The following is a 26,206-nucleotide window of genomic DNA, read 5'->3' as shown; positions in this document are numbered from 1 at the left end:
TTAAACGAAAAAAAAAAAGTTACAGAAAAAAGAAAACACCAAGTTATTTCAAAAACCTCTGTTTTATTTGTACAGAGTAAAATACATCATAGAGTGAATATACTGTGTTCAACCCATAATCTAGAGCCATTAACAAGTGTTTTCTTTTCACCAAATACCCTGGCCAGAAGCACCCAGACAATGGGAATGGGAAGGCTAATTAGTCTCTCTCTGCCAGAGCTACAAGGTGCACATCAATCTCTGCTTCTGTAAGGATCCTAAAAGAACAACAAAAAAGAAATCTTAAAGAGCTTTGATGAGTCTTCCCCTTGCGCTCCCATATTTCAAGCTAATGTAACAAGTTTTTATGCAATGCGTCTTTCAGTGCTTTCAAGCACTGCTGCCAGGCCACAGGCCAACGTACCAATTCTTCTTGGAAAATACTGAGAGCATCAAAGGCACTAGAGAGAAAGGGGTAACAAAGGGAGAAAAAGAACAGGTTGTTCCTCTTGAGTAATGTATATTTGCAGCCTGGGACTGCGGAGAAGAAAAGCCATGGTAATTAGCAGGATCCCTCCAGTGGGGACACAGATTTTCACAGCCTTCCTTTCTGGGTGTTACCCATCCTTTCCAGGAAGGACACAAGGGCTGGAAGATAAAGCCTGGCACAAAGTTAGCYCTAGTGCCTTGCACCAGTGGTGAAGGGGCAGCTCTACCCTACAGGTCAGCATTTTTCCCCCAAAATGCTCTGCTATTTTATCATCCTAAACCAAAGCACCCATCGCCTCCACGTCAGCTTGTACACATTAAGCACCACTCAGAAAGCTGCCTCTGCAGGGCCCAAGGCTCTGAAGAGCCCCTTCATCCACTGACACGGGTAACAATGGTATAAAACACGCGCCTCTTCCTCTCCTGCTCGGGGAGAACCTGGCAGTTGGTGGAATGTACTCGAAATAAAAATATTTGCATGAGTTGCCATGACTGTGATTTGGGGGTGCACTCTAGAATACAGGTGCAAACTAAAGCTTTCAGTCTTTTAAATATGAAAACTCACCTAGACTCACGGTAACTTAACTTGAATCAAAAACCCTTTCGGTTTTAAAAGATACCCTTTTTTGGTTTTAAAAGATACGAAGGAAACTTCCATTTCCACATTGTGCTACTTTTTTTTTTTAACCATTTTCTTTTATCACCACCCAACTGAATAGTTAGAAACAAGAGAGGGCTGGGCATACAGTTTCTGATATTTCCTTCCTTTTCCCACTTTACTATTACACAAGGAGCTAAAACTAACTGCACCTAACCAGAGAAACAGAGAGCAAGCTTTAGCAATGCTGATCACTCACCTGAATTTAGGATTTTCCACAGTAACTACACCAACTTCTATTTCTGAGGGCTTGAAATCAATGGATAGTACAGTAGACAGGCAGGTTATTGCTGTCTGAAAGATGACAAAAGCACAGACTATTAGGCACAAAGCAATAGACCACTTGTTTTTATATAGACCTAGCATCCAACTACTCTTCTTTCCAACTGTAAATTATTGCCTTCCCTCTCAAAACACCATCTGTAAAGTTTCAAAGTTTTCTCTTGTTAGAGGATATAGATCCTCTCTAGGTCTCTCCCTAAAAAGTTCAATTTACAAAAAAACTAAGAATATATTTTCTTAGCAGGGAAAAAAAGGAGAGAGGAAATGGAAAGGGAGAAAACAAAAGATAAACCCCCTGGGTCCAAAGACAGAGCATGTTTGCCACACAGAAAACAAACCAGGCATCACCAGTACAATCCAGAATCATTTAGAGTATGTTATGTGTGCTGCATGTTACTGGCTTTTCATTTTGAAAATYAAAATTACATTAATCATTTTAAATGCTACATTTAATTGTGGTTTAACTTGACTTTTTTCCCCGCCCATAAAAAAACACCCACTATTTGTTTTAAAAGTGTTCTCTACTTAATGCTGCAACAGAACTGTAATACTATGCTGAAGMTACACACAGAGTGATGAGCGTGCACAAAGGGAAGTTTTGTAAACAGCTACGTAGCCAGGTGCATGTCAAAACACTTACTCTGACATGCTGGGACTTAACTCTATGAGTAATAATATTTGGGGAGTACGGAGCACTCRACAAAACCTTACTAAGGTTTTTCACTATACCATAATATACTGATTTTGCAGGAATTCTAGGAGACTTGAAAACTTTGAGAATGAGACTAAGCAGATGTCTTAACAGAAGACTCCATGGAAGCAGAGTTGTGAGAGTTTGTTTATCCACAGAGCACTACTACTACTGCTATTTAAAAACAYCAAAGTGCTTTTGCTCAGCAGACTGGCTTCTCTCTGTCGCCATCTGCTTTTAAAGGGACAATATCTGATCTACATTCACAAGTTCAGCATTCTTACAAACCCAAAAAGCTGCACAAATGCATCCAGGATTTGACCTGTGGAACTTGGTTTCAAGCAAATACTTGCTCCATAAGCACGGAAGCTTTATGAATTAAAAAAAAAAAAAAAAAAAAAAAAAGCTCAATTGCTTCCGATTCTGATCCCTCATCTAAGTGATGCGTACAGTGTAAACAGGTCATGATACAAAAATACATTTAGTTTGAGGATTATTTAACCAGGATAGAAAAATGGTTCCAAAAGAACCTGGAATTCATGGTATGTTCCACTTCAACATGATAGGAGCACTTAAATGGCTCAGGATCTTCTTTTACAGAAACCAGCAAATTGCAGAAATTGGTATTTATTGTCCCTTTTAGGCATACGATGTGGCTTCTGTAGTAATGCAGACTCCAGAAGCAATTTTGCTGGAGTTCTTGAACTGCACAGCATTCACACACACCTCAACACAACAGGCCGTTTGACTTCACTGCATTAGCAGTGTGCAGAGTGCAGAGTGCATTAGCAGAGCCCACTGCAACTGCTGACCTTGTGATGCACGAAACTCAACACTGGGACTGCAGAACAAGACTGGACAGGATAATCGGCCCCTTGAATAGGGCTGTTTATACAAACCTCTGCTGTGTAAGTGAAACTGGAGAATTATTTAAAAAAAAAAAATCAGTGACCAGCTTTATAAAACAGGGTGCCACCACCAGCTACAGCGGGTGCCCACAGAATCCCTCTCAGCTAACACAGGGGCAGGAAGAGCAGATGAGGCTGCTCCACCTGAAGAGTCACCAGGTGCCYTCAAAAGGCTTTCCAGTGGGAATGGCTGCATTTGGCCTGGCAGCGAAACCGAGCTGCAGGACAAGAGGAAAAGCCTGGCTGCACTCCCTGTGTCACAGCCCCATGCACAGCTCGCTCCCCCTGAGCTGCCTACCTCGACCGTCTGCTCGTAGGTCCAGTCAAATTTCTTCTTTACTTTCTTCTCAAGAAAACTGGTCGACTCGGTCTGTTTAACTCCTGCGGCCGTGGCCTTGAAGCCACAGTAGTAGCCTGCCGGGTCGCACTTGTACACCTGCGGGCCGTGCTCTTCATCGATACCGATCAAAATCATACCTTCAAGGAACAGGGACGTGATTTTTAATAAAATCTCATTCACCTTAGGAACAAAGCATAAATTCTTTCTCTCCTGTGAAAGACACACGAGCACAGAGACATGTTTATGCAAACCAGTCTAATCCACAGACTTGCAACCTCCTTGTCACCTCTAAGCTGCTATTTCTTACCAGCAGCTCGCTTTAGTGCAACTAGGTTCATGCCACGTTCGCACAAGGGCACTCGTTAAAAGCAGAGAAGTTTCTTGCCATGCTTAGAGAACCACAAAGTCAGGAAATACAGAAGTTGTTAGCACAGGTTAACACAGCCACACTTAACATCCTGTGCACTGCACAATGTTCAAAAAATGTACACAATAGTTCAATTAGGACACACTCTTCATCAGAAAGCAGCTTTACAAATAATTAGGGACATCTAATGATAAATAATTTATATGATTTATTTTTAATTTATAACATTTATAAATAATTAGACATCTTGACTACAACCCCGACAAGTCCTCCTTTATATCAATTTCATATTTCTTTTTTGTAAAAAAATAGAAAAGGGAAATCTGAGAAAAGAAAATGGAATCTTTTAGATCATCTGACTTAGTGACTTCAAGTTGGGCAGATTTCAAGTAATTCAAACTTGTCACAACACTGAAGTGCATCTATGCTCAACTATAATTCTAGATTTGTAGTTGTATGATAATCTCAGTATGCACCTTAAAAATATTTCAAGATCAAAATGTGCTAAAAAAAAAGAGAAAAACAAAAAAAACCAAAACATAGAGCAAGATCAAGGTCTTAATGCTTACAGCCACTATCTAAACCACTAGCTGCAGCTAACACCTGGTAATTAACAGAATAACTGCTGTGGAAAAATAAAATTGAAAAACAAACAAATGAAAACTCTTCTAAAAAGGAGAAGCAGCATCAATTTGTATTGCTGTATTCCAAGAAAACCAAACAAAACTAAAGCACCCCCCAGCACCACTTTCCAGCATTATCGAGGCACGGGGAATGCCAAGGGACATAAGAAACGATTATTCCTGAAAGTTACAAGCATAAGAAAACTGGCCCATCACAAAACGTGGTGCAACCCCAAATGTTACTTCTTTACTAAGAAGTGCTTAGTGTGCACTAAGGGTGCCTACGATTACGAGAAGTGATTCATCRATTCTAAAAATATTCTTGGGAAAAGAAAAACTAAAGTCACACASCAGCCTCCCACCCAAACAGAGAGAATGTTGAGCAAAACAGTTATTGAGGAAACATTAGATCGTTTCCCAGGCAGTTTCCAGACATCCTAAAAAGTACATTCTAAACTAGGCTGTGAATAAAATGAACAAATTGGAATCCCCCTCGACTACCCCACCCCCACTAAATCTGAAAGTAGCCACAAATACCTAGAAAGCTTCACACGTATCTTTGTCACCTTACAATGCACTTGCAACGACAAAGCAGGACTGCTGCATAAGTGTTTGCTAGTAAAGCATATTTAAAAAAGAAAYCATAAAATCTACAAAGCCAAATTTCACTCTTCATATATCTGCTTTAATAATGGTTTTTACCTTTCACAAACACTGGTAAAAGAAGCAACTTCCATTCTCAAGCATCTGTGCACAGTGCAAACAGGCTGGGCCCGTAAAATGAAGGTGAAATAGTAACAAACATTTTAAAGAAGCTRAAAGACTTCTTTAAAGTCAGTCTCAAGTGAATTGTTGAATGAGGACTTTGATGCTTCCAACACTATGTGTTTCAGCTGTCGGTCCCTCTTACCCTTCGGTTACAACCAACTGTTTTACACAACCTGAAAGATGGTCGAGCAAGTCCCATATTTGCAATTGCAAACTCAGAAAAAGATTTGAGAGGGCAGTTTCATACTTACAACAACCAAGTGGCCTCATTTCCGCATTTTGTGTGTAGACCTGAGAAATGTCTGCAATCCTCTTGCACAGCATGTCCACGGGGATGTCGTAGCCGTACTTGTACTTCCAGTTGGCGGCCTCGTAGCGGGCTCGCTGCACCTGGGACCGGCTGTCAGCTACACAAGAGCAGCGTGAACTTCACCCAGTGCCCACCACGTTGCACGCACAGTTCCCCGCTCAAAGCTGTCTTCAAGTCAACACATTCAGAACTAGACAAGCTCTCCAAATCCAAGTTAATTTTAAAAAATTCCTAGAGCACATGCTCAGTTTTACATGATACAAAGTTGGCAAATTTATTTAAAAAAAACAAGCAAACAAACAAACTTACAACAGAGCACACACTTGGGATGCTTTAGAAGACTGGGAATTAAATACCTGTCATTCCTGTCATCACACAGCCAATATTTTCAGTAATTCTGAATAAATGAGTCACGGTGTTGGAATCCAGTAACTTGTCCTAAAGAAGAAGTAGAAATACTCTAAGAGAAAACACTAGCTTTTAATAAATAAATAAYTAGATAAATAAGAGATTCTTGATGTGTTGATATGTACAAAAGAGACCTAAAGAACCTATTACTTAAAGCTAAAAAATGTTTTTCGGGTTCTCCATTATTTAAAGGTATGGGCAGACAAAGATAAAAAAGGAGAACGATGAGGATAAAACTCAACATTTGGAAGAGTCTGACAGCTAAGCTATGGTCAACAGAATTGAAGACTGTTTCCTTGGAGGAAACTTTGAGAAGAGACACAGGAAAAATCACATGCTAGCTTTCAAACACAAAAAGCCTCCAGTTTTCTGAGCAATAAACTGTGCTGGCATATTCATGGATATCTGTTCKTTGTGCTACTGACATAATGCTTTACCAGCAGGAGTTACTCAAGAAGAGAAATTAAAAAACAAACAAACATCTGATATTGGACAACCTATCCCTTTTAAGCTACCCGTAGCAAGGTAAGCCTGGCCCTAACCTGTATTTTAGCTTTATCCCTTTGTCAGCTATAGAGAAAACCAATCCAATGTCACTGGATAACAAAATGTACAACGTTTTAACACCTAAGGGGATAACAAAATGTACAACGTTTTAACACCTAAGGGGAGCTAAAAATTACAATGAGAATAACCACCAGGAATAAGGTATTCAAACAGATATGTATCTCAGCATTAATAAACACAGGGCCAGTGTCGCGGAGCGTCACCTCCACCTTTCTCTCCCTTTCCTCCAGCACCTCCAAGTACTTACAGGTACTTTCTTCTGTGTTACAATTACTGCAGAATCCTTCCCACGAACAGCTACTGACGTCAGCCCTCCCTGGTTGATCGCCTTAAAAGCATATTCTGGGAACGAGACAGACAAGTTAACAGCAATAGCACTAGAGATATTGGTACAAGCGCCCCAAATTCCCACTCAGCAGCACAGGAATCCCACTCAGCAGTGCACCCTCCATTTCCTTCTTAATACCAAGGCATTTGTGCAGCACCTTGTGTCTTGGAGGTCTTTGGTACCACACACAACAGAGGCTTCAAGTAGGAATTAGGCCGTTCTCTCCTCACAGAACCACAGTCACTGCTTCCTTCACACATTTATTAGAAGCCTGTCTCTTCGGTCAATCAGAATTTTGTTTTGAATCAGAAGAAACGCAGAAGTTTATTATTTTAAGCATTAATACCCACCAGAATGTCACTTTATATATTGATATAAATAAAAACTGAATTTTATATTTTAACTTGTAATAAGATTGGAATTAAATATGTTTGCTTGCTGCAACATTTTCAGCCTTTTATAATCACTTGTTCTGACCTGATGTTCAAACACTGACTTGGTGTTTTTCCTCACTTTCTAGATGAAATCAGCCCACATGTCCTGCGAACAGCACAATTTCGGAAAATGTAACTGATTGAGTTTTACTTGAAGTGACTTTTGCAATAATGTTTCCTGGAAAAACGTTTCCAAAAGCTTTGTTCTCCAGTCCTTTAGGAATCTGCATGTGGCTGTATGTGGCACGCTCAGAGCTTCACTAGCTAAATGTAGCTGAAGGTTTCGCTAGCTGTGCGAATAAGACCAAAGACAGAACAAGTCTAACCAACATCAGAGCAAACTGCTAAAACAGTCTTCTAGAGTAAAGGGAGCAAGAAAGCAGCAGTTTTAAAAACTGAATTCAAATCCATGAAAAAGACCGTAGAACAGGAGAGGGATAAACTGGAAGTAGGAAAAAAAAAAATGCCAAAAAATCAAGAAAGAAAGCGCTACCACGCGCTCGCACAGAGCTTGCTATGCAGGGTCTTAGTTTTCCACCTGCTAAGCCAGTGCTGTGAAGGGCTGATTACCACGKATTTACAGCCCTGTATTTGCTGCTTCAGGCCACCTCTTTGTCTCTGTTAGCACCACAGGGAGCCCTCTCCCTTCCTCCCCGCCAGCTGCAGCTTCAGTCCCCAAGGGAGCAGCGGCGCTGTCCGGGCCGGTCGGGTCGGGCTGGGCCGGGCACCCGGCCCCACGAACGGCTCGGTCCCTTCTCAGCCCATCCCTATCCCCTCACCTACCATAAGGAGCCTAAGTCATTTTCAAAAAGATAAGTCAAAGAACTACTAGGGCCATTTAAGACTGCCTGTAAATATCAATATATAAATGTAAATATTTCGGAAATCCCATATACCTTTTTTCCAATAACAGGAGCCCTCTACAACTTCCCAAATACTTCACACTACAGTTATTCCTACATAACCATTTTCTTCACCTCCTCCAAATTTGGCTTAGAAGAAAAACCTCTGAAGACCAATGGCATGAAAACAATGATGCTATCAGGGATACCAAGCACAGCAATGAGAACTGCACGTGCAAAACAAACGCTACCTTCCTAATTTGAAAGGATTTCCAAAGACGTATGAGTTTCTTGTGCTTTGGAAGCAGCAGACAGATCTGGTGCAAAAGTGTCTCAAACTAACACTCATCAGCTCCTGAAGAATTTGGGAAGAACTTCCAACTTCTAGGATGACCTTAAAGTTCCACATCTTTCCATGTCAGTCCTCAGGCACCTACCTACTCAGTGCTCAGCACATGGAGAAGGATATTGGGGACCTCCCTAGGGACACTCGTGTATGTTACCGTGTATGTGACACGGGTAAAAGACACGGGGGCTTCCCCTCCGTTAGCTCCATGGCTAAACACCAGCCGACACCCAGGTGGAAAGCCAAGCCTGACCTCCCTCTCACTACCAGAYGCAGAAGCTCCGTCCAGCAGCACCTCACGGACACCTGGTCAGAARGGCTGGGCGCAGCAGCCGGCACGTTTTGAAGGCAGGGCAAGGCTGGACACCCTGACCCCTGTTCTCCTGCATGAGAAGGTGCTGGCCCTGCTACCTGCGTAAGGTTTACCTACGAAGCATAACACAAACCTAACCAGTAAAGCTGCTAAGGAAGTGTCTGTGCACAGGCAGCTGCTACAGCAGCTTTCTGCCTGTGTTACCTGCACACAAGTGTTCTTTCCCTAGATCTCTGCAGAAGGGGCTATTCTGTCACTGCACTGCCCGTGCATGAAGTCTCCTGCACCAAACCTCCTTCTTCCCCTGGTGCCAACTCAAGGGCAGATGCAAAAGCAGCCCTTGGGGGGACTACATGTGGTCAMGGCTCCACAGCTGGAGCTGGGCCGCGAGCACCAGGGAAACCACCAGCAGGAGCATTCAGTCGATACACAGAATCACAGAATGCTTAAGGTTRGAAGGGATCTYTGGAGATGATCTGGTCCAATCATCCAGCCCTGCGGTGGGATCCTCAGGAGCGCCCTGCACGAGCGTCCGCCCGGGCTGCGGGTTCATTAGGCTGCTGAAGGGCATTCTGTGGAAGGGCAGCTCGGGCTCTAAGGAACTGGGTACRCTGTGAAAAGGGTAAGAGCTGCGGGGAGCTGCAGGGGAGCACAAGGCTGGGCCACAGCGGAGCAGAAGGCGGAGGCTGCGCCCATTGCAGGCCGTGCTGTGCTGCACACCCAGCGCTCGGGCACCGGCCACCTCCCCGGCTTTGTTCTGGCCTGGGCAACCAGGGACAGGCAGTTCTAAGCACTGAAGCTTTTTTTTTTTTTGTTTGTGTTTTTTGATGCTTTTTTTTTGTTTATTTGTTTTTCTCTCAGGAAATTACACTGCTTGCTGTTCCAGAGCACAACCACACTGATAACTCGGCTCTTACACGGCTCAGCCTCCCCAAGCCACCACCCCAGCTTATCGGGACGAGCCTCCCCCAGCGGYAGCAGTGCTCAGCCCAGGCTGCAGCCACCGGCCATGCAGCGGCGCGGGGGCAGCGGCGGCAGCCGGCGGCGCGGGCAGGCCCGGCCGTGACGGTGCAGTTCGGCGGCGCCGCGGCCCGGGCACTCACCCACTTGGTAGAGGCGGCCCTCGGGCGAGAAGATGGTGATGTGGCGGTCGAAGCCGGCGCTGGAGCCGCGGGACATGGCGGCCGCGGGGCTCACGGCGTGCAGGCCGCACCGCTACCCGCACACCGGCCACACAGCGGAGCGCTTCCGGGTCGCGCGCCGCGCGCAGGCGCGGAGCCGCCCCGCTCCTGCAGCGTCATGCCGCGCGGCGGGGGCGCCCCCACTGCGCATGCCCGAGCCGCGGGACCTCCGCTACCCGCTTCCCCGCCCGCAACGTGTGTGTGTCCGGCTGAGCATGCGCACCGGGGCGCCTCGGGGCGGCCCTCTGAGCATGCGCACCAGGGAGCCGCGGGGCGAGGCGAGGGCCGCTGAGCATGCGCAGCGGGGCGCTCAGGCGGGGGCTGCTGAGCATGCGCAGCCGGGCGCCGAGGCTGGGGCTGCTGAGCATGCGCAGCCGGGCGCCGAGGGGAGGCCCGCGCTGCCCTACTGCGCAGGCGCAGGGGGCGCGCTCGTTTCCCGCGCCCCGGCCGGGGCTGAGGCGGCTGCTCGCCATCTCGCAGCCGCACGGAGCCGCCGGGCCTGGGGCTGCCGGTGCCGCCCCTCGCTCCCGGTTCTGGTGCGTTTTCAGACACCAGCTGATGGTCTCTGGTATCTGGAAAACTGTTCAAGCACGTTCAAGGTCGCGATGTTTTAGAGAACACGCACAAAAATACCAGAAAACTGAAGAGAAGCGTACCACTACGAGCTGTGCAGACCTTCAAGAAACACAGTGCACACAGATTTTTTAAACGGTTCCACATGTTCCCCCAAGTGGACATAATTTTAAGGCAAATGAATACATAACCTCAAAGGAAGATGTTTAAGATACTATTTGTGTATTGTTGCTACAGCTGCGTTAGACTGACGCTCGGCCTGTGCCCAGTGCAAAGGGAAATCCCCACATTCAAGCACGTGAATATTGCGCTTTTTGCCTTTCAGCGTCTTGGGTTTCCCCTGCTCCTTGTGGGGAAACTTTTTTTTTTTTTTTTAAGTCAGGTTGTAAAGGAGCTGGGCAAGCTCTGCTTTGATACTGAAACTTTTGTTTTAAGAGAGGACTATTTTGACAAACTTATTCTGTGTTGAAAGAGCAGACTGCAGAAGCATTTTGGATCGTATTAACGTTTCATGCATTAAAATCGTGCTTTTCTTAATTTCTCCCAATACTTCTTGTTGTTTATTAGTGCCATGGAAACATTAACCGTCTCGCTGTGTATTACACAACTCAAATTTGGTCAATACGGGAAACACTCTGCAGGCAGATGTAAAGTTGTTGAAGCTGTGATGCAAACATTGCAACACAGAAAACGTAAATACGCAAAAATTCCTRTACCAGGGCTGCCTAGCCCGCTACCCTGTCTCCAACTCGAGATGCCCACAGAAGAGCATGAAGAGAGCCTTTAATTAAACATTTTCATGCTGAATATTCTCCCAGTCTCCAACAGCTGGAAGGGGCTTCCCAAGGCAGAGACAGTGCCTGGTTCAATAACCCTTGAGGATTTTTCTTTCATGAACTTGCTGATCTCCCCTTGCACTCAGGTGAACTCCTTACACCCACGACATGCTGTTGCTCAGCGTGAGCTGCTCAGCACGTGTGGTTCCATCTGAAACTTCACTTTTTATCTGAACTTTCCATCTGCCAGCTTCATTTGGTGCCTCCTCTTGTGCCGGGAGAGACAGCAAATGATTGAACCCTATTCACCCCTTCCCAAGCAGCTGTGACTGTAAAGACATCTATCTTATTTCCCCTTAGTCACCTTTTACTTTTCTATTTATTTAGGCCAAGGACTCAGCCTAAAGACTCAGTCTAGTGGTCCTTCCTTATTTGGAAGCTCCATACTATAACAATGGAGTTTCATGTCAGTTTTTTTTTTTTCCCTTGACATTAAGGGTATGGGAAAATGGAAGGAATTATCTAACACTCAGCCCAATTGCCAAAAAGTACCAGAGTCAGAAAATCTTATGACTCTAACAGTCAATACTTGACTCAGACCAACGTTAGATTATAGTTACTCAATACCACAGGGATGACAGAGCAGGAGTCATACTGCTCCCAGGATATAGCTTAGTTTTCCTCATGTGTGTAGCAWTGTAATTGACTACCAAAATACGGATTTGTTTCAGAAAAACAACCAATAAATATTGCTGATGTAATATTCACCACATCTGATCAACCACATTAGTCAGAGTCTCTGTTATAGGATTACAAAGAAAGACTGTTCTGAGATCTTTTTAACATAATAAATAAAAATCCATTACTTTGGAGATTAAATTATTCACAAACTATTGCTGTGGCCGAGGGGTGGACCCATCAATCTAATSAAGACTAGCAAAGATTCTTAATTTTTTACTGTACCACTGTAAGCACAGGTTTTCAAAGCCTCTTCTCGTCACCTTATATGGTTTTCTTTTGTCCAGTAGTTTTGCTGGTATATTGTTTTGGTTTGGCCCGCAGGTTTATTGCCAGTGAAATCCCCTAGAATTCCTTTTAAATAGTCCAAAGGAAATCCTCATATTCATGCTGTCTCCAAAGTCTCTTTTTCAGTGATCTCTTTCCAGACAAACAGCCATGCAAAGCAATGTTATTTCCCCCACATCTTGAAGAAAATGCAAATAATTATTCTGGTATAATTATGTATTTTCAGCCAGAAGGGAATCTCTGGAGAGTGCGCACAGCCATACGAATGGGTGGCATGMAGCTGAAAAAGTTGGCTGTTGGATATAGTTAAAAAAAGGAGGTTAGCACAGTAGGGCTGTGGATGCACATGGTGTCTCTATGTGCTCCTTTAAAAATAGAACAATTTTAATATCTGGGGGTAATTGTTTTCCTGAATAGGGGAGAAGGCTGCTTTTACCTCCATTTGCCCTCTAGYTGGCGACCCTCCAGCAGAGACAGGGCACTTCCATCCATTTTTCTGGGCAGAGGGGTTTACATAAAGGTGATAAGTTGAATAAACAAATGCCTTTTTTTTTCCCATTTACATTCCCATTTTCCCATTTACATTTACAAATCATAACTCAGAGCACTTTTCCTGTAATATATACTATTTTCTTCTTGGTCTTTCCAAAATTAAGGCTTTTTTTTTCTGTAATGAATTTCTAGCTAGGATTAACTTCTATTTAGAAAATTCTCATATTTACATAAGCAAACAATTCAAGAGGTGTGAAATCCTCTGAGAAGCAGCACATTTAAGACTAAAAGAGCCACAGGGTTTCCTATTCTTCTCGTGTCCTTATTCTTCTGAATAAAACCTCCTTGAATGTTGTTATTAAGGACTAGAACTGTGTTTGGCAAACAGTGAATAGCACCTGCCCAGTCAGCAATTTTGGGACACACGGTGCAACATGGTTGCAAAGTCAGCAGGACATTTTGCAAGTACTTGACAAGTCATAGGTGATTTATTTAAAGTACAGGGTTTATGATTTTTAGTGCAGATGAAAAGGGTCAGCAAAAAAGAAACACAACCTGAAATTCCAAGGAAAAATACATTTTAATTCAAATCACTTCTGAAAGACATGGCCTGGAAAGATGGACACAATGGATCAAATTCATCCCCAATGATCCACCATCAATGTTAACAGATTCACTGCTGCAATAATTTTGACAAAATGCAACGACTGAGTCATTTTTCGGCCACATGTCTCACCCATTAATCCCATAATTGTACTGCTGAGTTGATAAAAAGTTGGGTTTTGGCTTTTACAAGTCCGTTCTTCATTGCTTCTGTTGGAGACAGAGCCATTTTCTTGGCACTTGATACGAGTATTTTTCCTCAAACATATCTTTATAGGGAATATGCCATGTATCACCTGTAGTCTGTACCACACAGTCGTAGTTGAAAGCAGGCTGTTGGATAAAGACAGAGAAAAATCATTTTACACAATGTATTGCTAAAATAGCAGTTAGACATCAACTTTTACAAAGCAGCAGCTTCAAGGAATAACTGTGTGCTGAGGACCTGCTCAGCCACACATTTTCACTCTTGATTTTTTCCCTGAACATTTTATACCAGGTGTGTTTATCACAAAAGACACCAAACACCTTCAGGCAGCCTGATGTGCTGCTGAGCCCGAAAGCACGAGGGCAGCCCTTGCTCAGCTCACTTCAAGGTCCTCTCCGTTTACTTCTGTCTTCTTAACTGCACCATGACCCACACTCCCCATTTCCTTTCATCTGTATAGGCTGCTTTTCATTTCTGTGCATTTAAAATGCTTATACAGATCAAACATGAYGGTATCCAATCCCCAAATTCGCATTTATTTTCCAATAGCAAGCAACTTGTAAATCTTAGGAAAGACTGGTGGAAAAATGGAAACATATTTTAGTAGTTTGCGGTCTTGGAGTCATTATAAATGGTTCAAATTCYGCCTTCAATATCCACCAGATAAAAATCATTTGAACATAACACATTAAGTTTCCAGAAAGAGCAAACTGACTTTTTTTTTTTTCTTCTCTCCTCCTTTTGGCCCTTCAGTTCAATGAAATCATACAGGAATCAAATCAGGACGTGGAGCTTGTGTGCTTGCCCTAAAATCAAGGTTGAATTAACGACACCTTGTGTTTGCTCTTCCTGTGCACCTCCTTACAGCACTGATTTGCCCTGTGCTCAGGTGATKCCAGAAATGGAATTATCACTAACACTTCAAGTATGTCCCATCAGAAAAAAATATTATTAACAAATGTAATAAACCATTCTGTGGGTCTGTCACGCTCCAGGTAGAGCAGCCCATCGCGCCTGACACGAGTGCCGAAGGAGCCTGGCTGGTTTCCCATCCCAACTTTCAGAACAGACTGTCACTGCACACACATGTTGGTGGCAGCACTTCCCCACTAGCGCTCCTGGAATAACCCAGACTATGCCTGGAAAAGCCCTGCATGCAAAAGCAGGAACCGAGATGGGAAAACTACTCCTTCTGCTAAAGCAAAAGCAGGAACTGAGGTGCAGCTGAAGCTGTGCAAAGCAGGTAGCCCGGCTTTCAGATTCACAGACAGGCACATGTCTAGTGACACTTCACGAAAGGCTGTCATAAGCTGTGGTCTTTATAGCATGTTTGCAGCAGTAAATATTACTTTAAAACTTCAGAGCCACAAGAAAATGAATCTGCATAGGCACAGCAGTCTTATATTACTCATAAAAACAGCGACAGAGCATTCATTAGAAAAAYGTATAATCTTGAATATCATGTAATGAATCTGACAATCCCTAGAAAAATTTTAGAATGGCTGAAGCCTTGTTAATGAACTGCTCACACAGACTGCTGTCTCCTAAACAAAACGTTACAGTACTGTGCTAAGATAAACCTCTTATCCTTGGAAAGGTGCCACATCTACAGGCAAATATTGACTATGAATCAGACTATTTTGGTCTTTCCTTCACTGCATGAAACCTTAAAAATATGTTAAAGAAATACTACAGTGAATACTGAAATACTCATATTTTACTGACTCTTTAAAACAAAGATGAATGGAATTGGAATACAGTTAGAAATATGGTATTTAATAATAGTTCTGCAGAGGAGAATGAGATATTTCCACATTTTAAACATAATGCAGAAATATTGGCACATATGTTCTACTGATCTGGAAARATTTGTATACACAAAAACGTACCTACATGTACACAAAAAAAACCTGGATTTTAATCATTTTAAGCATTACTTCATTTTCCAGTTTGTGGCAGGCTTTGAGAACACAGTGCATTTTCAGCAACACTGGGAGTTTTGAGCATATGGGTACAAACCCACTTGTTAGACATCAACAGGAATCCTCCTGCTTTCTGAGTGTGAAACTGTGCACGTCCCTAGCGAGCACGTTCTGTGCTCTCTCTGAACGCTGCCCATAACTTACCAAAAAATTCATACGCTTTCCCTCTGTGGAAGRGGACAGCACGATCTGGTGGCCACGCTGCCACTTACGGAAGAGGCGCCGCGTCAGGCTGTCGGAAAGACAGGCCTTGTGATCCCGCAGGAAGTCTCTGGTGACAAACCTGCAGTGCTTGCCCGACCTCAGCGTGGCATAGAGCAGGAAGGTGTCGTCCTCGGAGCTGAACCAAACAAGAAGGGCAGACGTCAGGCACGCGGCAGCAACCGGCTGCACTGCAGGGAGTGAATCGAGTGCTTGCCCGGGATTTATTTATCAGCAACACTCAAAATTTCCTCCACTACTTAGCTTCACCAGTAAAACAAATAATTTCTTCCTACTGCTATGCACTAAAAGCTAGTGAGGGGAAGAAAAATTAATTGGATGCTACAAAAATTCTTGTGTTTTATCACTGATTGATAGCAGCGTAGTTTTTGCCACCAAACTTAACAATACAGTGCTGTGGGAAATAGAATTTCTAAAATTAATAATGGCACTCCCCTCAAAAATTTTGGAATGCACTTGGAATAAAAACATACTGATAAATTGATTTTAAAAATGATAAATTGATTTAAAAAAAAGTTATAAATAGCCAGTAGGATTCTAAATGGTGATATTCAGTCTTAATGCAACAGTTAACCTGTATTAGTTCCTGAAGCACAYTGGGCAAGGGGYAYATTTTCTGACATATACTGACCTGGAATTATCCTACTTAAACCCACAGCTCTTCATATTGCTTTAAAACGCACACAATTCAGAGCTGATCTCTATTAAGTTCAGCCATTTTCTTCCACTTACATATTTTCTGCAAAGAARAAGTCTGCCTTATTCTGCATCTCCTTCATAACGTCCTGCTTCCAGTTTGAAGAGTTGACCAGCATGTGCTTGCGGCCCAGCACAAGCAACCGCACGTTCTCCTTCGCCAGGCAGTTGATAGCATGAAAGAGCTGCAGAAAAACAAAGCAAAACCAAAGGTTTTCTTAGCTCTACGAAAACAGAGCGTCAGGAAACACTTTTTTCATCTGCATATCAAAAAGCACAAGTTCTAACACGCCCTCATTTCCCACAGTTCTTTCCTGCAATACAATTTACGTGGATAACTCTAATACAGCCCTCTAACAACAAAGCCATTAAGGGAAGCAACTCCCAAACACAGAGAAAACGCACTGCTATTATAAACCTTTTCCCAACTCCTGCAGGTTGTAATTGCATAGACGACTTCACTCACAGTTCCGTGGGGRCCTCCAAAGCTCAGAGGAGCGCGAATCCCTCTGGATTTGAGCCCTATATAGGCCCRGACGGGATTCTGCAGCGAAGCCTCCGCTGGTACTGGAGCAAGGAAGAGGGAGCCCTCGACCAGCCCTCTCTTCCAGCCCCATCTAGGGTGTGAAGTGCAGAACTGCACTGAGCTGGGCTGTCCACAGGGAAGTACCAGCTCCATGGGAAAGGCCAGGGGGGAGCTCCGCACTGAGGGCCCGAAAGGCCAAAAGGCCTTTCGGGCCCTCAGTGCGGAGCTCCCCCCTGGCCTTTCCAAGGGCCTACAAGGCCGCAGGCAGACCCCACAGAGCCCCCCATATGCCGGACAGACCCCACGGAACTCCCCACGTCCTGACATGGCCCAYGGGTTGCTGCCTTTGGAGCGGCTTTGTGGTGGCGTCATGGAGCTGGTCGGCACCAACCGCCATTTGTCTGGCTGCCCACAGGCTTCGCATCCATGAAACTGGATCCTGAGGGAAGCACACGGTTGGGTCTTGAGAAATAACGGGAAAACTGACATTCAGATTATTTTTTCAGCATTGAGGTTTCGTAAAATCAAAAATTCCTTAAGGCTGGAAAGGACCTGTAGAGGTCATCCAGTCCAACGCCCCTGCACATTGTGTTGTTGAATGGTTCATCTAAGCCCATTAATCTGAGCCCAATCTGCTTCATTAATTCATTTCACCGATTTATTTTCAGGTCTTCATTTTATTTTCAGGTTCTCTTACGCATTGGCCCAGTCCTGCMAACGGCTGGAAGCAAGGTCCAAAGGGAAACCAAATTTGTTAAGCTGACTCATTAAACAAGGCCTCTTCCAGGCTTTTCAGCAAAGCTTTCAGAGAAGCAGTTCCTTCAGGTTACTGGAATTTGAGTTTTATAACACGCAGGGCCAGATGCTTCTCGTGGACGCTACCATTTCTGTACAACAGCGACCCTGCAGCTTCTATTCTTAGACACCAGCTCCCAGGCCACAAGTGTTGCTACTTTTTGCCATTCACATCATTCCTGCTCAAGCAGAAACATAAGCAATGACTTTCAGGAAAAGAAATCTGCTCTTGGGTAGCATAAAGTGGGCTGAAAACAACATTTTTTTCCCCTATAATCTCATATATACATATATATATGTATATATTTTTCATTTTGTTAGAGCTGCAATGCTCCATGACTGACATAACTACCTTACTTCATAGATGACTACAGTGTAAAATTAGTGAGATTAATCTTCTCTTTGTCTTTATAACACAGGTCAGATTTTTTTTCCTTGTTTTTGTTTTAAAAAAATCAAAATTTAGATTTGGTCTAGTAACAAAATGGCACCAATGTAACTGGAGTTAATCTCACTTTTTATGGCTTTTTTTCAAGTCTCTTTGTGAATGCTGATTCTGAAATAAAAAATATTTTATTTCAACTACCTTTAAATTAACTGTCTGTTCAAACTGCCATGACCTAGCAGCAAACTTGCACACAAAAGCTCTTTGCTTYGGACTACAAGCCAGCTTGTACTGATTTTAACATATCTTCAGTTTGTATCTGGTTGACACTGGAATAATTTGTGCCTGTAAATCCAAGGGGTTTAAAACTATATTTCCTCTTATGCTGAAATACGTACACTGACAGCCACAAACTGCATTGATGCAATAGAAGTTAGAAGTGTAACTACTCCCTGCGTATACATTTTCACGTAAAGAATAAAATTGCAAAGGAATATCAATCAGGAGTAATGTAAGCAACTCCTTAAGAAGCCTGAAAATAAAAACTGGACATGAAGAGTAGCCTGATGGGGCAGGAGAAACAAGCCCCGAGCAGGGGCTTCCTGAGTAGTTCTCTCCTTGGGACAATCCCAGAGATAACAGAATGCACCAGGAACCAAGTTCCTTTTCATTTCTGCAGTGATACCATTTTATGGCATTTCCCCTCAACCATCAAGCTCCTGCCCTCACATCTCAAGCACATCCTTCTTTCAGCTGATCTGACACAACCTCCTCGCAGGGCTATGTTGTCCACATCACATCACAGAAACAACCATGCTCAGACACAAGACATCTGACACAAATCTTTGGAAACGGGAGCGGGGTGCTGGCAAACTGTGAGGTGAAAACTCACTACGTTCCCCCATACTTTCCTGAGGGAAAACGTGCATCTCCAGCTCCATTTGACAGGTGCATAAAAAGATGAACGACTACCTCGCCCAAGGAGCTGGGAGCAGAGCAGGCTCCTCACTTGGCAGTCACCTCCTCCGGGCACACCGCCRTTTCCAAGGATGTTCCTGCATCTCCCTGGATGTTACTGGAAACACCTGCCCGCCGGGAATCCCCGGGGCAGTGGTGCATGGAACGCCCTGCGCGGTGACTCAGCCCCCGGGCCTGCCCGGGCCGCAGCTCCGGCACGCGGGAAGGGGCAACCTGCACGTTACATTGCTCTTATTGCTAATAAAGCACATGAGTCATTTTCTAAGCGTTTCTTTTTACTGACTGCCATCTAAAAGTAAAACACTCCTCGGTCAGATACCTGCCAACAACAGTAAGAGCAGCTCCTGCTATTAGTACCCGCTGTTATGACTTGCTGGTGCTGCCTGCCACCAAGCCCGTGGCTGGGAAGTGCTGAGGAAAGAGCCACCTCGGGCACAAGCGCAGAGCGGGCACGACTGCTCTCTGCAGGCCGAGCACAAGCACGAGCCTCGCGGGCCACGCAAGGACTCAGCTCTCCACAAAAGCCTGCATTTGACTTCCAGTTTCAGCCTTTTCAGTTTCCTTCTACTTATTTGCAGACAAGGAAGCTCAGAAACCTGACCCTGTTGCCTACTGCTGTGCATGGGAGCAGAGGGATGCCCTGGGAAGCATGAGGCTGCTTCCCAGAACACAGGCAGCTGCTGAGGGAAGTGGGGGTGCTGCTTGCACAGGGGAAAGGTTGTAATTTCTCAGTGAGCCTGGGAATTTCACAGAAGCAAATCCGATTTGTATCCTGCTTTACCGTTGGGATGATTCAGGTGGATGCAACACACACCATGCAAACYGCTCATCAGCAACGCCACTTCTCACAGCTCCATGACAGCAGCAGTCACACAAGGTATAGGAAGTACAAGTGACATGAAGGATGGGCAGATAGGAGCTAGAGGATGTGCTGGATTTCTGGCTTTTCAAATTACAACACTGAAAGATCTCAAGAATTTAATCTCAGACTGTACATGCAGTGCATCCATCAGTGCAAGCATTCTTACTCGTCCCTTTCTGAATGATACTGTTTTCATCTTCATCTTCCTCAGATGCATAAGGTCAGCCAATGAGAAAGGAAAGAAAATAGGTCACGACGATATCTAGCAGAGCCGATCAATGACAAGAACTCTGAAGCGACAGCTACAGAGGAAACAGAGAGGGGATATTGCTATTATTATATAGTGATGGGCTACTCTTTCTGACTGTTGCAACAATTCAAGAAATACACRTGGACACAGAACATTATTCAGTTGCRTAACTGAACCTTTGTGAAGGTTCAGTTTTGAAAGGTTTTGAAAGTCACTGCAGAGCCGGCCGAGCGCCTCAGTCACAAAAAATTCTGTTTTAYAGCAACAGTTTGAGTCTCCTGGTGACAAGGAAACTATGACGTGTTAACCACTTACTATACTACTTTCTTTCCCAGTCACTTAAGAAATTCTAAGACTGGTTTAAACATGCAARCAGATTCACCGATTGTGGCTTGGCAACGATCAATCAGGAACAAAAGTGGCAGAAAAAGGATGATGCTGAAATCCAAAGCAGCAGCTTGAAAAGGCAACAGCTGAAGTTAGGATATGTTCATATTTGCAGCAAAAAATCAGTGATACGGCAAATTTCCTCTCCTGTTACATGTAAAGCACACGTTCTTCACGATTTCAGGAATTCAAGAATGCTCGTATGCCTCAGCCATCATGGCCAAGCACCTGAAATGGGGTCCTGGGCTGCTTGGCTTCCACTCAGAAAGCTGCTCCCTTCCCCAGCCTGCACCTTACGCTCCCCAGAAGATTTGTGCTGGCGAGGGGAAGGAGCAGGGGTGAAACCGCCGCGCTAGGGCCACCGGGGATAATCGAGGGGCCGTGCGCCCCTTCTTGGTTTGTTCTGGCCGGGCTTCCTCCTCCCCACAYGGCTGCACGGATCTGAGGGACAGGAAGGTTGAACAGGCAGCCCACGATCCTGTGTCCCCCATGAACCAACTTCCTGATGTTGCTTTTAGGAGAGGGACCACAAAGGCCCTACTCACCTGAGTAYGGGTCCAAGTGTGCAGGTAAACAGGTTGTTTCTGCATTTCTGAGCAAAACCTTCTTCTAGAACTTGAGTTTTGAACTGCTTCATGCAGGAAGCACAAAAGGGGACAATGAGAACGATGCACAGAATGGGCCACATCCACTGAAAAACTGAAAGTGCCTTGAACTCATGAGCTATTTGCCAAAAGACATTCTTCTACTCATAAAAACCCCACTCATATACATCAGCAGCTTGTTATTTCTGGACAGCAATTTATGGAATATAAGATGTTAATTTCAGAAGAAACACGCTGCAATAAGAAGATGTAGGTATGGAAGAAAACATGTCTCAAAAGTTCATCAGTTCTAAAAGTGATCTGCTTCAGATGACATTTCCTCCATGAAAACCACTCTCCTTGGGACAGTTTCTCAGAAAACACGACTGAGCACCTGTGTCTCTCAGGTCTTTCTGGGAGTGAAAGCATGATTTTTCTGGAATGCAGCTCTTAAATATCASGGGCAAAAAGCCTCTCCTGCATATGTTAAGGTTTTTAAATACATACTGTGCTCTTCTCCAAGAGAGGAATTCTTCAAAATTAAAGGCATTTTCARTAATAACAATAAACATTCTTGGATTTTCCCCTTCTTGAAAAACTTTCCTCACAGTTAGACACAGCACCATAAATTAAATAAATACATGAAACCCTTTTTTCCGCATATTGTACCTAAAGAAGGGGAATTCCAGTGAAAGAGGGTGATTCAAATCTCTTGCTCTTTTAAGTTTTATTATGAAATCCAGAAAGTCAATCTGCACAGGTAGAACCACTAAATCACGGCACAACAGTCCTTCCAAATATAAATAAGCTCTGTTTTGTGGCATGTCTTTTAACCCTCGTCTCAAGCCATATGTCTCAACACATCAAAGAAATCTGACTAGTTTTCCAGACCTGTTGCACGATCGAACTTAGCAATTATTGTTCTGGAAGAAAACCTTGTTCAAGCCAGTATCCTGCCTCTTAAAAGCRACTTGTACCAGATGCTTCCATTACTCTTATTTTCATCTTTAAACCTTGGCTCACTTCTTTCTTGCCCCTTACGCATTGGCTATTGAAATTAATTTACAGCCTGACTCTGCCTGTGAGGAAAAAAAGCTGGCATAAGAAATCCCAGAAGCTTTCTTAAAAATACATGAACATGTTCTGGTATAGAAATGGGGGACTGGCTGTTTCCCATGCTAACTCTCACCTAAGCTGTCCCATACTTGATGCAYAAGGGCTTTTTTGAGTTGCAATTAACCATTAATGAATGTCCATTAAGTACCGTCCAGTTATAATAGCAAAGAATTTAACATTTTATAGTTATTAAATACGCCTCTTTTCATGAATTCTGAATTTCCTAAACGTCCTTTCTACTTGTGTCATAATAAAAGGGAGAAGAGAAGCTCCTGAGACACTTTTCCTATGTAGTTAGAATTGTTGTATATTTTTATTATCTCTCCTCTTACTCATCCCCTTGCAACAAAGAATAAACATCAAGATTTTGACAGTATTCATGGAGCACCTTACATGGGCTTTTTTTTTTCAGTCCCAAGCCCTCCTGTACACTTACTATTTTGTACCACAACCTGGAGATTTACAAAGTAAGTTACTGGTATCAATCCTTCACAGTAGGAAACTAAACATGTTAAGGTTGAAAGCACCTATGGAAGTGTCACCTCAGTGTTTCCATATATCAGCAGCAACCTTCGTTCTCAYCCCTATGCCACTGCTTCTTGAACAGTATTTTCTTAGTGCATCGTCACACTAAGCACTGCGCAGACACTGTCTCCGTGTTTGTGAGACAGCAAGTTATACAAAAATGAGAGGGAATATGATTTTACTTTTTTATACATAGGCTGAGAACTGAAATTAAGCAGAGCCACAGACAGTAAGTGGAATTTTCCCAAATGCACTTGCAGTTTCAGGGGTCTGCTCTCTTTTATGCTAGGCTGGGATTCTTGCTCTTTTACTGTTCCTGTCCTAGCTGTACACAGCTGCTTAAGGTCATAGGAAATGACAGCATTAATTCTCTTAGACGGAAGATAAAAGCCAGCTCTTTGAAAGAAATGAACTGGATGCACCTATGCCAGTCTTAGACTTTCACTGCTTGGGCCAGCAGCTACATTTAAGTTTTAAAAATCCAGAACACGAGCAGGATCTTGGGGCAGGGAGGGGAGGGACTAGGGGATGTTGTGAATACGAAAGCTCAGGCCTGACCAATCCTTTCCATAGGAAAGAAATAACTTGGTGCAGGACCGAAATCAGCTTTGTAAGTCTGAACCTGACAGCTCAAAGGATGCCAACAATTTGGCTCCAACTCCTGTTCTCCAGAGATGTCTGCACGGTGTCCCTGGCCAGCCTGACGTCTGCATGGTCAGGAAGTTTAGGAAACAGCCATCCCCCATTTCTATACCATAGCATGTTCACATATTGTTAAGAAAGTAAGGGACTTGTGTTCTCTGTGGAAAGGTGCCACCGTGGTGGGCGAGTTGGCTGCTCCTGCAGCACAGGCGTGAGGATGACATGGTCTTACAGGACAGCTCAAGGCACCTCAAACCTGAGCTTCTGCAGAGACACCCAAGCTTTTCACAATCCTGAGGGTTACACTTTTGCACTCCCAAGTCAAYAGGCTTCAAGTAGAATGGCACAAACAACAACAAACCCATCAGAGGTGGAAACATGGGAAAACAGACCACRGATTTCAGCAGTGAGGAAACAAAGAAAGAACCTTAACATGGATACATGCACACGTGGCTTTTACCAGACCAGAGGAGAGTCAAGGGTCTCTCAAACTTACCAGAACTCCCAACCAACACCGCCAACCYGGGGCTGCTCCTGCAGAGCCCCAGCTCCCCATGCGGATGAGGGCTGCACGTCCTCCTGCACATCCCCCTCGCAGGAGGGCAGCGGCCCAACTCAAACTGCACCCGCAGCAAACCTACCCGTGGCCAGCAGCGTTCGGCTCGGCACAGTTACCCACCCCAGKCTCTCTATGGCATCTACCCCAGTACATATCCACAAACCAGTGCTGTTTTACCACGAATTACAACACTGCAGCCAACACCTACGTCTGAAGAACCTGGGCAGTGAAGGTCTGAAAGCCCCTCACAAGGGCTACAATTCACAAGATCTAATTGGCTTCAGAGCTTTTAATATAAGTTTATTGATAATACACTGCACTACTCAAAAGCTAAACACTGGTCGGGCCAGTATTTATCCTAAGTATTCTCCTCTAACTTCGGAGATAAGCTACTGCAATCCAACCATCTGATAATGTTGTCAGCTCCCACAGATTAATTATGTATGATATTTGGCATCTGTCTAAAAGCTTCACCTTCTGGGAATGAGTGGTTATATTTCTTGTTGTCAGTTTACAAACAAATAGAGATTAAAAGCTGCAGACAACTCTTGGCTTTTCTGTAAATTAGCATAAAATGTCACAAAGTTCACTTTAAGTTTCGTTTTAAACTTCACTGTATAATCACTTTACAATTGCAGTTTAAATAAATTAATAAGTTTAGTTAACTAAATGTAAATGTGCATGTATAAGAATATTCCTATTAACATAAGAATGCAGGAGAGAGAAGAAAACAGGCATAGCTTAAGGGTCATTCTTCCCAAATCTCTGGGAATAAACTGCTGTGCAAAAAACAGGAATTCACAATTCTGTAAAGAAACCTAAGTGCGATTTAGATTTGTGTTTCATTGTACCTTTTTCCTAAAGACAACAGCTTCTAAACACTTGAGCGTTTTTTCCTTAAAATAGTATAGYAGATGTAAAAGCCAAGTGTAACCTAAAAATTGATTGTCTTTCAAAATATCTAAATAAATCCAAATGCACACGAATGAATGGAATCCTTGTTCACAGGATTTTATCCCGACCGCCTTAAAGATGACTCAAAAATCAATGTTTCCCCTGTTCAAATTAACCTCTGAACACAGAACTTGCCCATGACAGTCAACTCCCACATCTTCTGTCCTTCTCARTATGGAGAATTTCTTTTCCCTAAAGGCAACGCTTCGGAGATTTTCAGATTTTGAGGGCCAGCACCTCTTATCACCACACTGCCAACTGTTCCATAATTGGATGAATCAGCTTGGCTGCCTAAAGGAAGTTGAGCCTTTTAGCTTCCAACTAAGAGAGAACAGTAAGATTATAAATTAATTCAATTTAAGAGGCACCTTGACTGCCCAGATCCTAGGACTCCTTTATACCACAGTCCAGCAGGCACCAGTGACCTGTTGCTACAGCAGAAGCTGACTCAGGCAGGACTCGGTCAGGACATGTTCATTCTGCACTGCTGAACTTCCAGCCTAGCTTCCTAGTGACATAACAGAACTCGTTATGGAAGATAGGAAGCAATTCCCCTCATAAAAAGGAGTGCTCAGGTGCCCTGTACTGTACTTCACATTTGATTTACTGCTCTGGTCAAATACAAAGGTTGAAGTGACAAATACCAGGGAGAAACCTATACAGATCATTAATCACAAGCTTTTTATTCAGACTTATAGCCAATAAAAGAGATAGCAAACACTAAATCAGGAAGTTTCTGCCCTTGGAAGGCTGTCTAAACAACTGACACTCTGCTATTTTACCTGCTCAGTTTCTGCAGCTTTATTCTTCTCACCAGGAAATGCAAAGTCAGGCTGGCTACCACAGAAAAGAGAAACACAGCACCCTTACAGCACACTCCTGAGGAATTTCATGTAGTCAGGGAATCCTGGCAGTTTCCCACTCTGTTTCAYGCTGACGGGGAATTTAAGTTGTGACTAAACCTCCCAGTACTGAGGTGGCACCAGCGTAGATGACTTTGTATTTCCTTTCTTACTAAGCCCCAACTGCCTCTCAACCCTCAGCTGCCCGTGGGGCAGGAGGAGGAGCAGAGGAAGCCCCCGTGGAAGGGGCATGGGCGCTGCTGTATGGGGGGCAGCAGGTGAATGCCCCTGCGCTTGGCTTTTGAACTGAAACCAGCAGAGATATTAGGAGAGCTGGGAGGAGAGAGTGGGGACCTGAAGGCCAGGTCCTTCCCCTTGGTTTTGGGGGC

At 44.0% G+C, this 26,206-nt stretch overlaps 2 protein-coding genes across 2 annotated transcripts in view; both read right to left on the bottom strand.

Annotated features, from left to right (window-relative positions):
• Positions 1–71: 71 nt before the first annotated feature.
• PSMA6 (proteasome subunit alpha 6) lies at positions 72–9,918 on the bottom strand. The gene is made up of 7 exons (XM_026051770.1): positions 9,757–9,918; positions 6,638–6,732; positions 5,772–5,853; positions 5,357–5,512; positions 3,306–3,484; positions 1,326–1,420; positions 72–257 (listed from the first exon to the last, which is right to left on the bottom strand). Exons 1-7 carry the CDS (start codon positions 9,830–9,832, stop codon positions 200–202), a joined length of 741 nt encoding a protein of 246 aa, XP_025907555.1. The 5' UTR covers positions 9,833–9,918; the 3' UTR covers positions 72–199.
• A 3,350-nt stretch (positions 9,919–13,268) lies between these two features.
• Positions 13,269–26,206, bottom strand: part of KIAA0391 (KIAA0391 ortholog) — a 32,974-nt gene continuing 20,036 nt past the window's right edge. The window contains exons 6-8 of the mRNA XM_026051831.1: positions 16,449–16,597; positions 15,639–15,834; positions 13,269–13,637 (exon numbers count right to left, since the gene is read on the bottom strand). Coding sequence (XP_025907616.1) covers positions 13,506–13,637; positions 15,639–15,834; positions 16,449–16,597 — 477 coding nt within the window. The 3' untranslated portion in view covers positions 13,269–13,505. The remainder of the gene's footprint in view (positions 13,638–15,638; positions 15,835–16,448; positions 16,598–26,206) is intronic.

Source organism: Nothoprocta perdicaria, unplaced genomic scaffold, assembly GCF_003342845.1.
Source record: "Nothoprocta perdicaria isolate Ctin4 unplaced genomic scaffold, notPer1 scaffold_8, whole genome shotgun sequence".
Lineage (NCBI taxonomy): Eukaryota > Metazoa > Chordata > Aves > Tinamiformes > Tinamidae > Nothoprocta > Nothoprocta perdicaria.
The sequence above is the reverse complement of the archived record's forward strand: the minus strand, read 5'-3'. Positions and strand labels throughout refer to the sequence as shown.

What these genes read in the sequence shown, in the direction of transcription:
- PSMA6 (XM_026051770.1), bottom strand. Translation starts at nt 9,832, where the DNA reads ATGTCCCGCGGCTCCAGCGCCGGCTTCGACCGCCACATCACCATCTTC. An exon ending in GGGCCGCCTCTACCAAGTGG is followed by an intron (nt 6,733 to 9,756) that starts GTGAGTGCCCGG and finishes TCTCGTTCCCAG; the next exon opens with AATATGCTTTTAAGGCGATC. An exon ending in TGTGATGACAGGAATGACAG is followed by an intron (nt 5,513 to 5,771) that starts GTATTTAATTCC and finishes GCTCTTGTGTAG; the next exon opens with CTGACAGCCGGTCCCAGGTG.